At 39.5% G+C, this 12103-nt stretch overlaps 1 protein-coding gene across 8 annotated transcripts in view; it reads left to right on the top strand.

Annotated features, from left to right (window-relative positions):
- The window catches only part of MYO1B (myosin IB), a 167540-nt gene that overhangs the window by 127759 nt on the left and 27678 nt on the right, over nt 1-12103 (top strand). For all 8 annotated transcript variants that reach the window (XM_037043735.1, XM_037043740.1, XM_037043734.1 and 5 more), the window contains 5 exons: nt 794-898; nt 2893-2955; nt 6277-6477; nt 8219-8445; nt 11158-11358. In XM_037043735.1, the coding sequence (XP_036899630.1) occupies nt 794-898; nt 2893-2955; nt 6277-6477; nt 8219-8445; nt 11158-11358 (797 nt within the window). The remainder of the gene's footprint in view (nt 1-793; nt 899-2892; nt 2956-6276; nt 6478-8218; nt 8446-11157; nt 11359-12103) is intronic.

Here is a 12103-nt window from a genome sequence, read left to right as displayed (position 1 = left end):
TCCATTTTGTGCCCTCGGTATGTACACCAGTACAGTAAGCCCTGTGGATTGTTCAGAAATGATTTAGGCATGGATCCTCCCTCATATTTCATAGGAGATGACTCTAATATAATAGAGAAACGATTTATTACTCATGAGAGTCATGGGTGATAAGTATGTGAGCTTTCTGAGAAGAGATTGTTTCTAACTAGGGAGGTGATTTGATGTGCTGATTTCTGCAAGTCTCTCTTCTGTAGGCACATCATTCATTCATGGGTTCATCAAATACACGTTGAGTACTTACAGGGTGCGAGGTACTGGGCATGTATTGGTGGGCAATAGGTGTATAGTCAACCTTTGCCCTTAGAAATGTACAGTCTCCTGAGACAGATACATATGAAACTAATCAACAAGGTGGGGGATAAGAGGTCAGGTGAGGAAGACTTTGAGCTCCAAAGATACACCTGATAATAAAGGTTGAGAACCTGGGTACTAAAAGATTCTAAGTGTTTTTTTTTCTTCTGAACCTTCAGGGGAAAATGTATTTATTTTTATTTTTTACCGTGTGTAGGGTGCTTTCTTGCCAACTAAAAATCTTCATCCTTCAAAGACTGCACACCCTGTGCGTACTTCATTCGTTCACTTCTCTTGTGAGCCATTCCTTGAGTGCCGGGATGTGCAAGCCTGTCCCAGGAGCTGTGTGCAGGGCTCCAGTTGGGTTTGAGGGAGCGTGTGTGCCGTCTCTCCCAGATTGAGATGTCAGGTGTCACCATGATGGGGGAGCTAATGGTGCGGTCCATTTTTTTTCACACAGGACAACAGCTTCGAGCAATTCATTATTAATTATTGTAATGAAAAGCTGCAACAAATCTTCATTGAACTTACTCTTAAAGAAGAGCAGGAGGAGTATATACGGGAGGTAATGTTGATAGTTTTTAAAATGTTCCTTTTTTATACAGCCCTTTACTCAGAGGGCTGTATAAACATGACTCTAAAATCAGATTTATCTAAGTTATTCTACCTTGTGTCTTTTGAACCTTTGTTTGGTATGACATCTAAGCTAACTAGCATTTTCTTTGCTTGCTGTGCTGCTAGTGCCCAGAAAAATGCAGGACTCGTAATAGGCATTCAGTAAATGTCAGCTTGGCAACTGGAGTCATACTGGATTTTAATGCAGTGATTTGAAATGGTACTGTGTTAAGCACAGTCTGAAGTGAGTGGACAGACAACTGTGGAACATCCATTTAGGGACATGCGTACGACACAGTGATAAAACAGAACAAACAATTGATACACGTGAATGAATCTCATGCATTATGTTAGGTGAAAGAAGCCCGACTCAAAAGGCTACCTATCGTGTGATTCTGTTGATAGTGGTTCTAGAAAAGGCAAAGCTATAGAGGCAAAGGAATAAAGGCAGAGGCCGGTGGTTGCCAGGGGTAGGGGGCATGAGACAGTGTGACTGCAGAGGGGTAGAATGAGGAAATTTGGGGGCTGATTGTGTGGCAAACCGCACTATGTGTTTACCAAAACTGTATACCAAAACTCGAGAACTGTATACCCAAACAGTCACCATTGGTGTTCAATATTGAAAAGCATTGATTTTCTAAAAATTTATTAAAAAAATAGGTGACATTTGTGGAGTGCTTACCATACGCCAGGTAGTTACTAGTGCTACCTATGGACTGTCTCACTTAATGTAATTAAAAAATAAGAAATCCCTTTACAAATTATAAAACACATACTTGGTTTTCACTCTTTCATTTTTTTTAAATAGTCTTTATCTAAGTGTAAAATTATTTCAAAAATAAGAGGCAATTATTTATATATTTGTTTACTTTTCACTTATTGCCATAATATTTTAGTAATGATATTATGTATTTTTCATTTTTATAGTGTCATCTTAAGTCATTAAAGACACTAAATCCTCTTTTTTTCTGTTTCTCAATATACATTTTTAATGTGATTGTTCTCCCCAGTGACTTTGTAAAATAACCCATTACTTGAAAGCTAAATCATAAATATTTTATTTTTCTTTAGAATGGTCATAATGCTTTAGAAACTTTTATACTCGTCTGACACCTTTTGTTAATATAAACATCCTAAAAGCCAGATTAATTCTCTTCCTGTCTTCTCATCACAAAGAGAATGTCCAAACTTTGATCTGTAACTTAAAACAGTTTGTACAGATTGTCTAAAACACTTCTAAGACTATATAGGAAGATCCCCAGCTTGCTGTATGAATTAACTTTTTTCCCTTTAGAAGAAAAATAAATGTTTACACTTTGGGGCAGAATGTAAGCAAATACAGAATGATTACATTGGGCCTCAGATTTGGCTTTGTAGCATGCATCACAACCAGAGCATAGGGTCTTGTGTCTTTCCTTAGGTTGAAAATATTTTGGCTTAGCATTGAATTGTTTTTACACATGAAATAGTTAACTGCCCTATAACGTTTTAGACTTGCCTCTAAAATTAATTTTTTCCTGTGATTACAAATTAAGAACAGAAAAATCTAGGCCTTAGATTCTTGGGATCAAGTTCTGACTTATGTCCTCATAAACATTGTAAACATACACAAAGTAATATTGACCCAAGGGCCTGTTGAGCAAATGTTTGGCTCAGGGCCAGGGAAGTGCATGGGAAATCGCCACAGATGGGAGAGTGGAATGAGAGGCCGTCTCAGAACAGGTCAAGGGTGTTCATTTCAGTCAGATCATGTCCGTGGTGGACTCTGAACTTAGAAAGTTTGGGGCACTGGAAGATGACATATTTGTAGCACTGATTTTATGAAGGAAATGTTTAGAAAGGAAGTGAAATACAGTAAGATGGACAAAGGTGATTTGATTTGATGTCTGGTAGTGTCATAGCGTCATTATATGGAATCTGATTTTGTTCTGTTTTGTTTTTCAGGACATAGAATGGACTCACATTGACTACTTCAATAATGCCATCATTTGTGACCTAATAGAAAATGTGAGTATTAGGTACAGTTTTCTGAAGAATTTCTTAGTAATATAATTCACTATTTGCAAATGATCTCACTGCCCTCCGTATTAAACTTTATGTAGTATTTTCACTATTTTAACACTTTTCTTCAGAGAACTACAGTTCTGGAGACATTACTGTAGCCCTAAGGCTTGAACACACATGTAGGCAGCTGGACATTTTGGTACTTGGCCTGGATCCCCCAAGCCCGGGGTATCAAACTTATTTTCCCTCGGGGCTGCATCAGCCTTGTGGTTGCCTTCAAGGGGCCAAATGTAATTCCAGCTCCTTAACAGGTAAGGAGTAGTTACATTTATATAGTCCTAAAGTGATTTCGGCCCTTTGAAGGCAACTGCAATGCTGATGTGGCCCCCGGTGAAAATGAGTTTGACGCCCCTGCTGTGCTCGTCCCGTTGCCATATCACAGAGCCCATTTATGATGTTCACACACCGTGGTGCCACGCACCACGCCCTGAGACATGCCAGCCTTGCTTGTGTGTCCGGAGTCCCGGTCCAGTCCATGGCTCCTGGGTACATGTGAATACTGGTCAGGGGAGGCTCGGGCAACCATAAAAGTTTTTGCCAAATCAAAATATCTATTTCCTTTCGAAACCTCTAGCAACTTCTTAACCTACTGTCCCATGGTTGTTATCAAAAAGATAATTTTCAGTGAGGATGTGGAGAAAAGGGAACCCCTGTGCAGAGTTGCTGGGCATGTAAATTGGTGCAGCTGCTATGGAAAACATTATGGAGTTTCCTCAAGAAAACCAAAAGCGAAACAATCCTACGATCCAGCAGTGCCACTTCTGGGTTTATATCCAAAGGAAATGGAATCAGCATCTTGAAGAGATATCTGCATTCCATGTTTGCTGCAGCATTTTTTATCAGGGCCAAGATATGGAAACAGTCTAAGTCTTCATCTACCGATGAGAAGTTAAAGAAGAGGTGATAGAAATATATGGATTTTATTCAGCTGTGAGAAAAGGAGGAAATCCTGCCACTTACAACAACATGGCCAGACCTTGAGGACGTTGCGCCAAGTGAGAGAAGCCAGAGAGAGAAAGACAGAAATATTGGATGATACCATCAGTACTTGGAATCTAGAAAGCCGAACTCATAGAAACAGAGAACAGTGATGGCTGCCAGGGCCTAGGGAGGAAATAGGGAGTGTGGGTCAAAGGGCATAAACTTCCAGAAATAAGAGGATTAAGTTCCAGGATGGAATGTGCAGCATGTTGACAGTACTGTGTTATCAAATCGATAAATTGTACACCTTACACTTAATGTTATATGTCAATTATATGTCAGACTGGAAAATTTTTTATTAATTTTTTTAAAAAACATCCTCTTGAAGGATAAAGAGACCAGCTCAGGAGCTGAGCTGAGTAAGATGCCCAGAGTGGTCCAGGTGCAGAGCCAGTGCGGCTCAGAGGACGCGTGCAGGGGATGTGTGTGCGACTTCGCAGGCGGCCGTGGGGTTTCTCGGGTGACTCAGATATGTGTGTATGAATGGGAAAGGGCTCAAAGTGTGAAAAGTTCCTGGATAATTTTTAGTAAGTTTTCTGAATCTAAGATTTTTGTTTTTACATTATAGTCTGTGGTTTATTGTAAATGAATTAATTGCAGAAAACCAATTATGTTTGTGAAAACCTGGAAACTCTTGTTTTAGGCTTAGAATTACGAACAATACTGGGCTTGATAACGAGGTAATTTGAAACAATCCGGAACATTTATTGTTCTGCAGTCTCCTATGTGAGTAGTAGGTGAGCGCTGTGTTTTGGAAGTGTAGCTGCGGCCTCTGAGTGTCCAGCAATCACTTCTACACATCTTTAACAAGTCCTTTTAGAAATTATGTAAGTCACCAGTATTTCTTTTCTCAGCAATTTGTGAAAGATATATCTTCAATTAAATTGAACATTAAAAACAACATTCTAAAACATCACTAGTTTTCCATTGAAAAGTAAGCTTTGTTTTGAAAATCTGAGCAATGGTGGAATGTGAATACTAATATCCTTCTAAGCAATTCAGAATTCTAGTCTAAAATCCAGAAAAGCTGGAGGCTTTTCTGAACAGTTTTTTCTGGTAACATTTTGCCTGAGGTAATTTGCTATGGGAAGTTTAACTTTTAGAAGTCATGACCAGCACATTTTTCCCTCATGAATATAACACCACTTGATTACTTTTGTGTAAGACGGCAGAGAAGAACAGTGATAGTACACTTAATTTAACTAGATTTTCTCAGCCGAAATTCTTCCCCTTACACGTGTGATGGAAGAAACTCTTATGAGTTCACGTAGGAGCCTGGGTACGAACTGGAACTATTTCCTTCCTGTATCACCTAACAATAGTTTATGCTGATGTTGTTATGAACACACTTGATTCCTGAAAGTCCACACCTCCCTGGGGTTTTGTATAGATTGAATAAATGCTGGTCAGAGGATGTTATGGCCTTGTGAGGAGAAGGGGAGAGCAGCGGGGACTTCCCCTGTCGGAAGTGGGTGGATCAGTGCTCAGTGGAGTGAATCGTCCTCCTGGAGTGTATACGTATGGACATATGGAAGGAACGGCAGACTTTATGTAGCGAAGTAGAAAATTCCCAATTCTTGGTTCAGCTTAATGGGGCTGACTACTCTTGGGATAAATGTGATCACAGGGTCTGGTGCACACCAAATGCTCACTCATGTTTAACATCCATTTTGAAAATTTATCTGGAGGCAGAATTTTATTCTAAACAGATATTCTTGAAACACAGCTTGATTGCATCGATTGTTAGAAGCAGTATCAGAACTCACATTTTTTTCCTGGAAAGTAAACTTTGTTTTGAGCACAGGGACCATTTAGAAACATCTGACACCAATTACCTTCTTGAACTATGAATCAAACAATGGCCTTAGAAGACCATTCTTTCTGATTTATGGCCACATGTTATAGAGACTATATTGACATTTGTTTCTGACTTTCATCTTTGTTTTTGAGTCTTTGAGGTCTAATTTGCACTTTCTAACAACATGACTTTCAGTCATTAGTCAGTGACAGTGGCTAAGGTGACTCCTGAGTCTGTGGGGGGAGCAGTGTCACACACACACACACACACACACTCACACACACATGCACTCGCACACCTGGGACACTTGGGAAGAGGGAAGACTTCTGTGACATTTGTTATTTGTTTTGTTTCTCTACTTTTTGTTATAAGTGAATGGAATTTTCTTGTGGCTAAGTTGATTGTGTTTGATGATTAATCAGGACTAATTGTTAACACAATACAGTGAGGAAGGAAGGAAACCTTTTTTGTTTCCTTTCTCTCAGAACACAAACGGAATCCTGGCCATGCTGGACGAGGAGTGCTTGAGGCCTGGCACGGTCACCGACGAGACCTTCTTAGAAAAGCTGAACCAAGTCTGCGCCACCCACCAGCACTTTGAGAGCAGGATGAGCAAGTGCTCTCGCTTTCTCAATGACACGTCCCTGCCTCACAGCTGCTTCAGAATTCAGCATTATGCTGGCAAGGTACGGGGTTGCTGCGAGCACCCACTCAGCCGGTTCTGCACTTACTCCCTTGAGGAGACTGTGCCTCAGAGTTGACCTTTTGACCATTGCCAACTTGTGAGGATAAAATGAGCAGCTAAAAAGGAAGAAATCAAGGGAGTGTAGTCAATAGCATTGTAGTAGCTACATGTGGCGTCAGGTGGATGCTAGACTTAGTGGGAGATCACTTCATAAGTTATGTACATGTCTAACCACTATGCTGTACACCTGAAATTAATATAATATTGAATGTCAACTCTAATTGAAAAAGTAAAAATTTTTTTAAATAGTAGAATCAGTAAATGTGCAATAGAAATAGAATCTGTACCTCATTGAGCAATATCTTATTAAAGCTCATAGCTGAAAGGAAAGCCAGTGAACTTAATCAGTTTGAATATATTTTAAAAATTGATTTTATTATTTTCAAGCTCTAAACTATCCTATAAAAAACAGATCTATCAACACTAATAAAGGGGATTTGCCAGTAAAAAATTAAGAGTCTCTGCAGACTTACAATAAGGTTTTAAAAGCACAAACCATTTAGCAAAAAAAAAAAAAAAAAATCAGACTCAGATTTTGAAACAACACTGGGATAAATACTTTAAAAAATACCTATTCGTTCGATTCCCAGTCAGGGCACATGCCTGGGTTGCAGGCCAGTTTCCTGCAGGCCAACTCCCAGCAGGGGACGCACAAAAGGCAACCATACATTGATGTTTCTCTCCCTCTCTCCTTCCCCTGTAAAGATAGATAAATAAATAAAATCTTTAAAAAAAAAACAACTATTCATTTGCTTAATATTTGGGATTTTGTTTTATATATAAATATAATGTTAAAAGCAGTTTTGACAATATATTAATTTTTAGAATCCTAAAAAATTATTGATTGCAGTTAATGCCTCCTTTATTATAAATAAGGTCGCAAACTTCAAAGGTTAAAATTCTTATGTATTTATATTTAGTAAAAATAAAGTATATAGTCTCCAACTTATCTGTAATTTCAAAATATCGAAACTTGTTACTTTAATTTATTCATTAACCTATGTTGTTAAAAGGTATTTTCTAGTCAATTTTGTTGCTGGCTTGGGATGTCTGTGAAAATTTAGTGTCATCTCTACTTTATTTCTTACCATCTACTTCTAAACTCACTAGAATTGGCACATATGAACTGAAAAATAAAAGTGAAACCTCACCCTGAGTGGTGTAGCTCAGTGGATTGCACGCGGGCCTGCGAACCAAAGGATCATGGTTTAGTTCCCAGTCAGTGCCACATGCCTGGGTTGCAGGCCAGTTCCCAGCAGGGGACACACGAGAGAAAACCATACATTGATATTTTTCACCCTCTCTCCTTCCCTTCCCCTCTAAAGATAAATAAATAAAATATTTAAAAAAGTAAAACCCCCAAAATTTGCTCAAACACCAGAAAAAGAAGAAAGAAAAAGAAAGAAAGAGAGGGAGAGAAAATCCTTTGAAAATGTTATGATAACATTTTTGGAGTTTATTCTTGCAGATCCTGAATGGTGGTAGAATTTATTTTGAACTCCTCTGTGATGTAGACAAATTTAAACTTGGAGGCTAATTCTGTATTAGGTGTGACTAATGTGTTGGGGATGTGACAGAAAAAGAAGGGACTGCAATGTAGATGGCCTTGGACTATTCTTCACAGTTGTTTGGTGTTCTGTCACTCAGTGTGTCAGTTGGTGAGTCTCAGTTGTTGCTCATAGGTGCTGTACCAGGTGGAAGGATTTGTCGACAAAAACAATGACCTCCTCTATCGAGACCTGTCCCAAGCCATGTGGAAGGCTGGCCATACCCTCATCAAGTCTCTGTTCCCTGAAGGGAACCCTGCCAAGATCAACCTGAAGAGGCCCCCTACAGCCGGCTCACAGTTCAAGGCCTCCGTGGCCACACTGATGAAAAACCTGCAGACCAAGAATCCCAACTACATTAGGTATTTCTGGCACAAAAATTTCCTGGCAGTTCAAATGTGAAGGCACTCGCAAGGAAGGTCATTTTCCTGTTTGCTTAGAATGTAGCCCAGACAGAGGGTAACTACAGCACTTATGGGTCAGATAATACAGTGCCCCTTCCTTCTCCTGAAGAAAGAATTTTAAAAGCGGGGGGAGTGTGAAATTGGGTTGTTGGCAGGGGGTTCTCAACTTTCTGTATTTTTAAAATAAGTTATTTAACTATATTAAAATATTTTTTATGTTTAATAAGTTAGAAACAAAACATCACCACTTTTTGGTTAGGGTTTTGTATAAAACTTTTGTTGGACTCATTTCAAATGTTTTTTTTTTTTTAATATTAACTTACAGCATTCAAGCAAGTGGGGCTATAGTGTAACTCTGGTGCTAGGAAATGCATGCTGCGTTTTTTCCTGTGATAGTTACAGGCCCGGAGGAAGTACTGATTTTTAAAACAACCTGAATTTTTCTCAGAGAACTAGAAATAGCTCTTAAAAAGCATCTAGTCTCTTTTTCCTGCCTCTGGGGCCTCTCAGATCTCCAGTTCAGTGAAGGCCAACTGAGAGTAGAGTTCCTAGACGTGTATTTGGTGAACTAGGTAACGGAAGGTGTGTGTCTGCAGGGTCAGATTTCATACAGCGCACAGACACCCATACATCCCTGCGACTGCTGTCCTGGAAAAGTCAGCCCCGAGGAGATGACCGTGGAGAACATTTCTGTGTCTGGCTTGTTTACCTAATATATTAGTAACAAATGTAAATAGGCAAAATCTCCTGGTTTGGTTATGATCAGGTTACAATATATTAGTTAGGTAAAAATTGTAGTTTCAAAAAAAGATAACCAGGAAACTTATGATCAGTTTCTTTGCTGATTTTCTCAATCAAGTAGATGTCACTTTAAATTTTTTTAAATGCTATTTTATTCAAGTATGATTTACATGAAGTGATATGTACCAGATTCTAGGTTAATGGCTCAGTTAGTTTTTCACCATTGTATACAGTTTGGTAACCACCGTCTAGGTCAAGACAGTATTTTGTTACCCCAGAAAGTTCCTTCACTCCCCTTTCCTTTTAGTGGTTTTAATGTGTTTCTAAAATATCTTAATAAACTCTAGGGTTGTGAATATATTATATTTTTTCCTAGCATCTTTATAGTTTCAGATTTTGTACTGAAGTCTATATTTTTAGATATTGATATCCTGATGCTCTCGTACTTTGTATTGAAAAGTAAAAAAATCTCCTATTTTTTTTTCATTCATTTGCCTTAAAGGACTTTATTGAAAATCAACTGAGTATATGTGCAGGAGTCGAGATCCAAACTCATTCATCTGTTCCATTGATCTGTTTGTCTATCCTTAAGACAAAGAGTAGGAATTATTTTTATAAATGTAAAAGGAAAAGCACCAAAAACACCAGGCAAGCCCTGGCTGGTGTAGCTTAGTGGACTGAGTGCGAGCCTGCGAACCCCACGATCGCTGTTCGATTCCCAGTCAGGCCACATGCCTGGATTGCAGGCCAGTTCCCAGCAGGGGACTCCCGAGAGGCAACCATACATTGATATTTCTCTCCTTCTCTCCTTCCCTTCCTCTCTAAAGATAAATAAATAAAATCCTTAAAAAAAAAAAAAACCCACCAGGCAAGATTTAATTGTCCACATGTTATATATGTGTGTGGAGTTTATTTGATATAACCATAGATGTCTATCAATGTATCAATTAGGATACAGAGATTGCTGCAACAAGAGCCAAGACTGGCATTTATTTCTATGTAACTTCTGTGTAGAAGGACTCTAGGGCTTATAGATCAGCTGCTTCTGTCTGTGACTGTGAACTTCCCAGGGTGTTTCATCACCCACGTCGTCCGAGGTGGCTCTTCACCATGTCTACATTCCCAGCTAGCATTTAGCAGAGGGACAGGGGAAGAACAAGCCCTTCCTATTAAGGGCAGACCCAGAAGTGGCACACATTATTTCCACTCTGACCCTAGTGGCCAGATTTTTGGTCACATGGCCACACCCACTTAAAAAGCTAGGTTAGGAAATGTAGTCTTTCCTTGGGCAGCAAAGTACCCGGTTAAAAAGGAAGGAAATATAGGAGTCTAGAGACAACCATGTTTTTAATCTTATCATTGAGACATACGCATGCATAAAATACAGTAAAGCGCATGAATTTTAATTGTACAACTTGTTGGATTTTTATATACGCGTATACCTGTATAACCCACCCAGACCAAATATTAAACATTTTCATTATCCCAGAAGGTTCCCCTCTCCCCCTTACCCAACAGTCTCCAGTCTTATCCCACCCCAAAGGTAACAGCAGCACTGATTTCTGGTCATGGAGTAATGTTGTTTGAACTTCGTATAGTTTTGCTTGCACTTCATAGAAATGGAATCATAAAATATACACTCTTTTATGTCAGCTTTCCTTCACTCAACAAAGGTCAGGGATGCTCATCCATGTCAATGTATTAGGGTTTATTTTTTATTGCTGTATCTTGTAGTATCTTAATTTTTAGTTCTTGGTAAACTAAAAATTTACCAAAATGATTTGAAATAATTTCAAAAGAAATAACTAGGTTTCCCAAGAAACATAAATGATTATCTCACCACGAAATAATTACGTATGATTTTGTGAAACACGGACAGATGGTTATTGGCAAGAGAGATTAGAACCTGAAATCTTTGTTACCGTTTAGGTGTATCAAACCGAATGACAAAAAAGCAGCCCACATCTTCAACGAGGCCCTCGTCTGCCATCAGATCAGGTACCTGGGCCTGCTGGAGAACGTGCGAGTGCGGAGGGCGGGCTACGCCTTCCGGCAGGCCTATGAGCCTTGCCTGGAAAGATACAAAATGCTTTGTAAACAAACATGGCCCCATTGGAAAGGACCAGCAAGGTAAGAAATTCATGGATCATATTTAATCATGCAGTTGTAAAGCATACAAATAACACGTTTTTGTCACATGGTCTTAGACGAAACGGTTCTGTGAAAAGTTGGATGTTTTGCACACTCTTCCATCAGGGCACTATTTTGTGCTAATTCTTAGTTAATTATAGAAGTCTCAGTTTTCTTCAAGGTCAAAACAGAGCTCATCAAATCCACATTTGAAACTTTTATGTCAGTAGTTTTTAAAATATGCTATGGTAAGATAGCAGGGATTTATAATTGTTAAGTGTGCTTGCATAGAATCATAAAAGGGTACCGTTAGAGAGGCATTTTGGATCACTGCTCTCAGCTCTTTGCCTTTCTCTCACTTCCCACTCCCCCCTTTCAGGGGAATTAACCCCAGAGAGAGTCAGTGGGTGGTGTTGAGGGTCCCATTTTCTACCCAGGTCTGCATCACTTGAGAAGTCAATACAGGAGCAGATATGGTCCAGAATATCAGTGTTATTCCTAGCAAAGCTGGGCTGGAGAATATGGTAGAACCTGGGACCACATGGCCTTCAGCTCACCTGCCCTAAATTGCACTGCCCCACCTAGTCCCAGACAGCGCCGCACCTTCACAGGCCCATTCCATGGGGCAGCCGCTGCAGCTGTCCACATACGGAGAGAACCTGTGTGCAGGTGCGTGGGTTGCTGCAGAAGAGAGATCGGCCTTGCCTATGTAGTGACCTTTCTTCTGCTTTTACCAGTCAGAGAA

The sequence above is a fragment of the Sturnira hondurensis genome, unplaced genomic scaffold, assembly GCF_014824575.4.
Source record: "Sturnira hondurensis isolate 20B ecotype Veracruz unplaced genomic scaffold, ASM1482457v3 Scaffold0004136, whole genome shotgun sequence".
Lineage (NCBI taxonomy): Eukaryota > Metazoa > Chordata > Mammalia > Chiroptera > Phyllostomidae > Sturnira > Sturnira hondurensis.
Note: the sequence above shows the minus strand (reverse complement) of the source record. Positions and strands in the feature narration are given on the sequence as shown.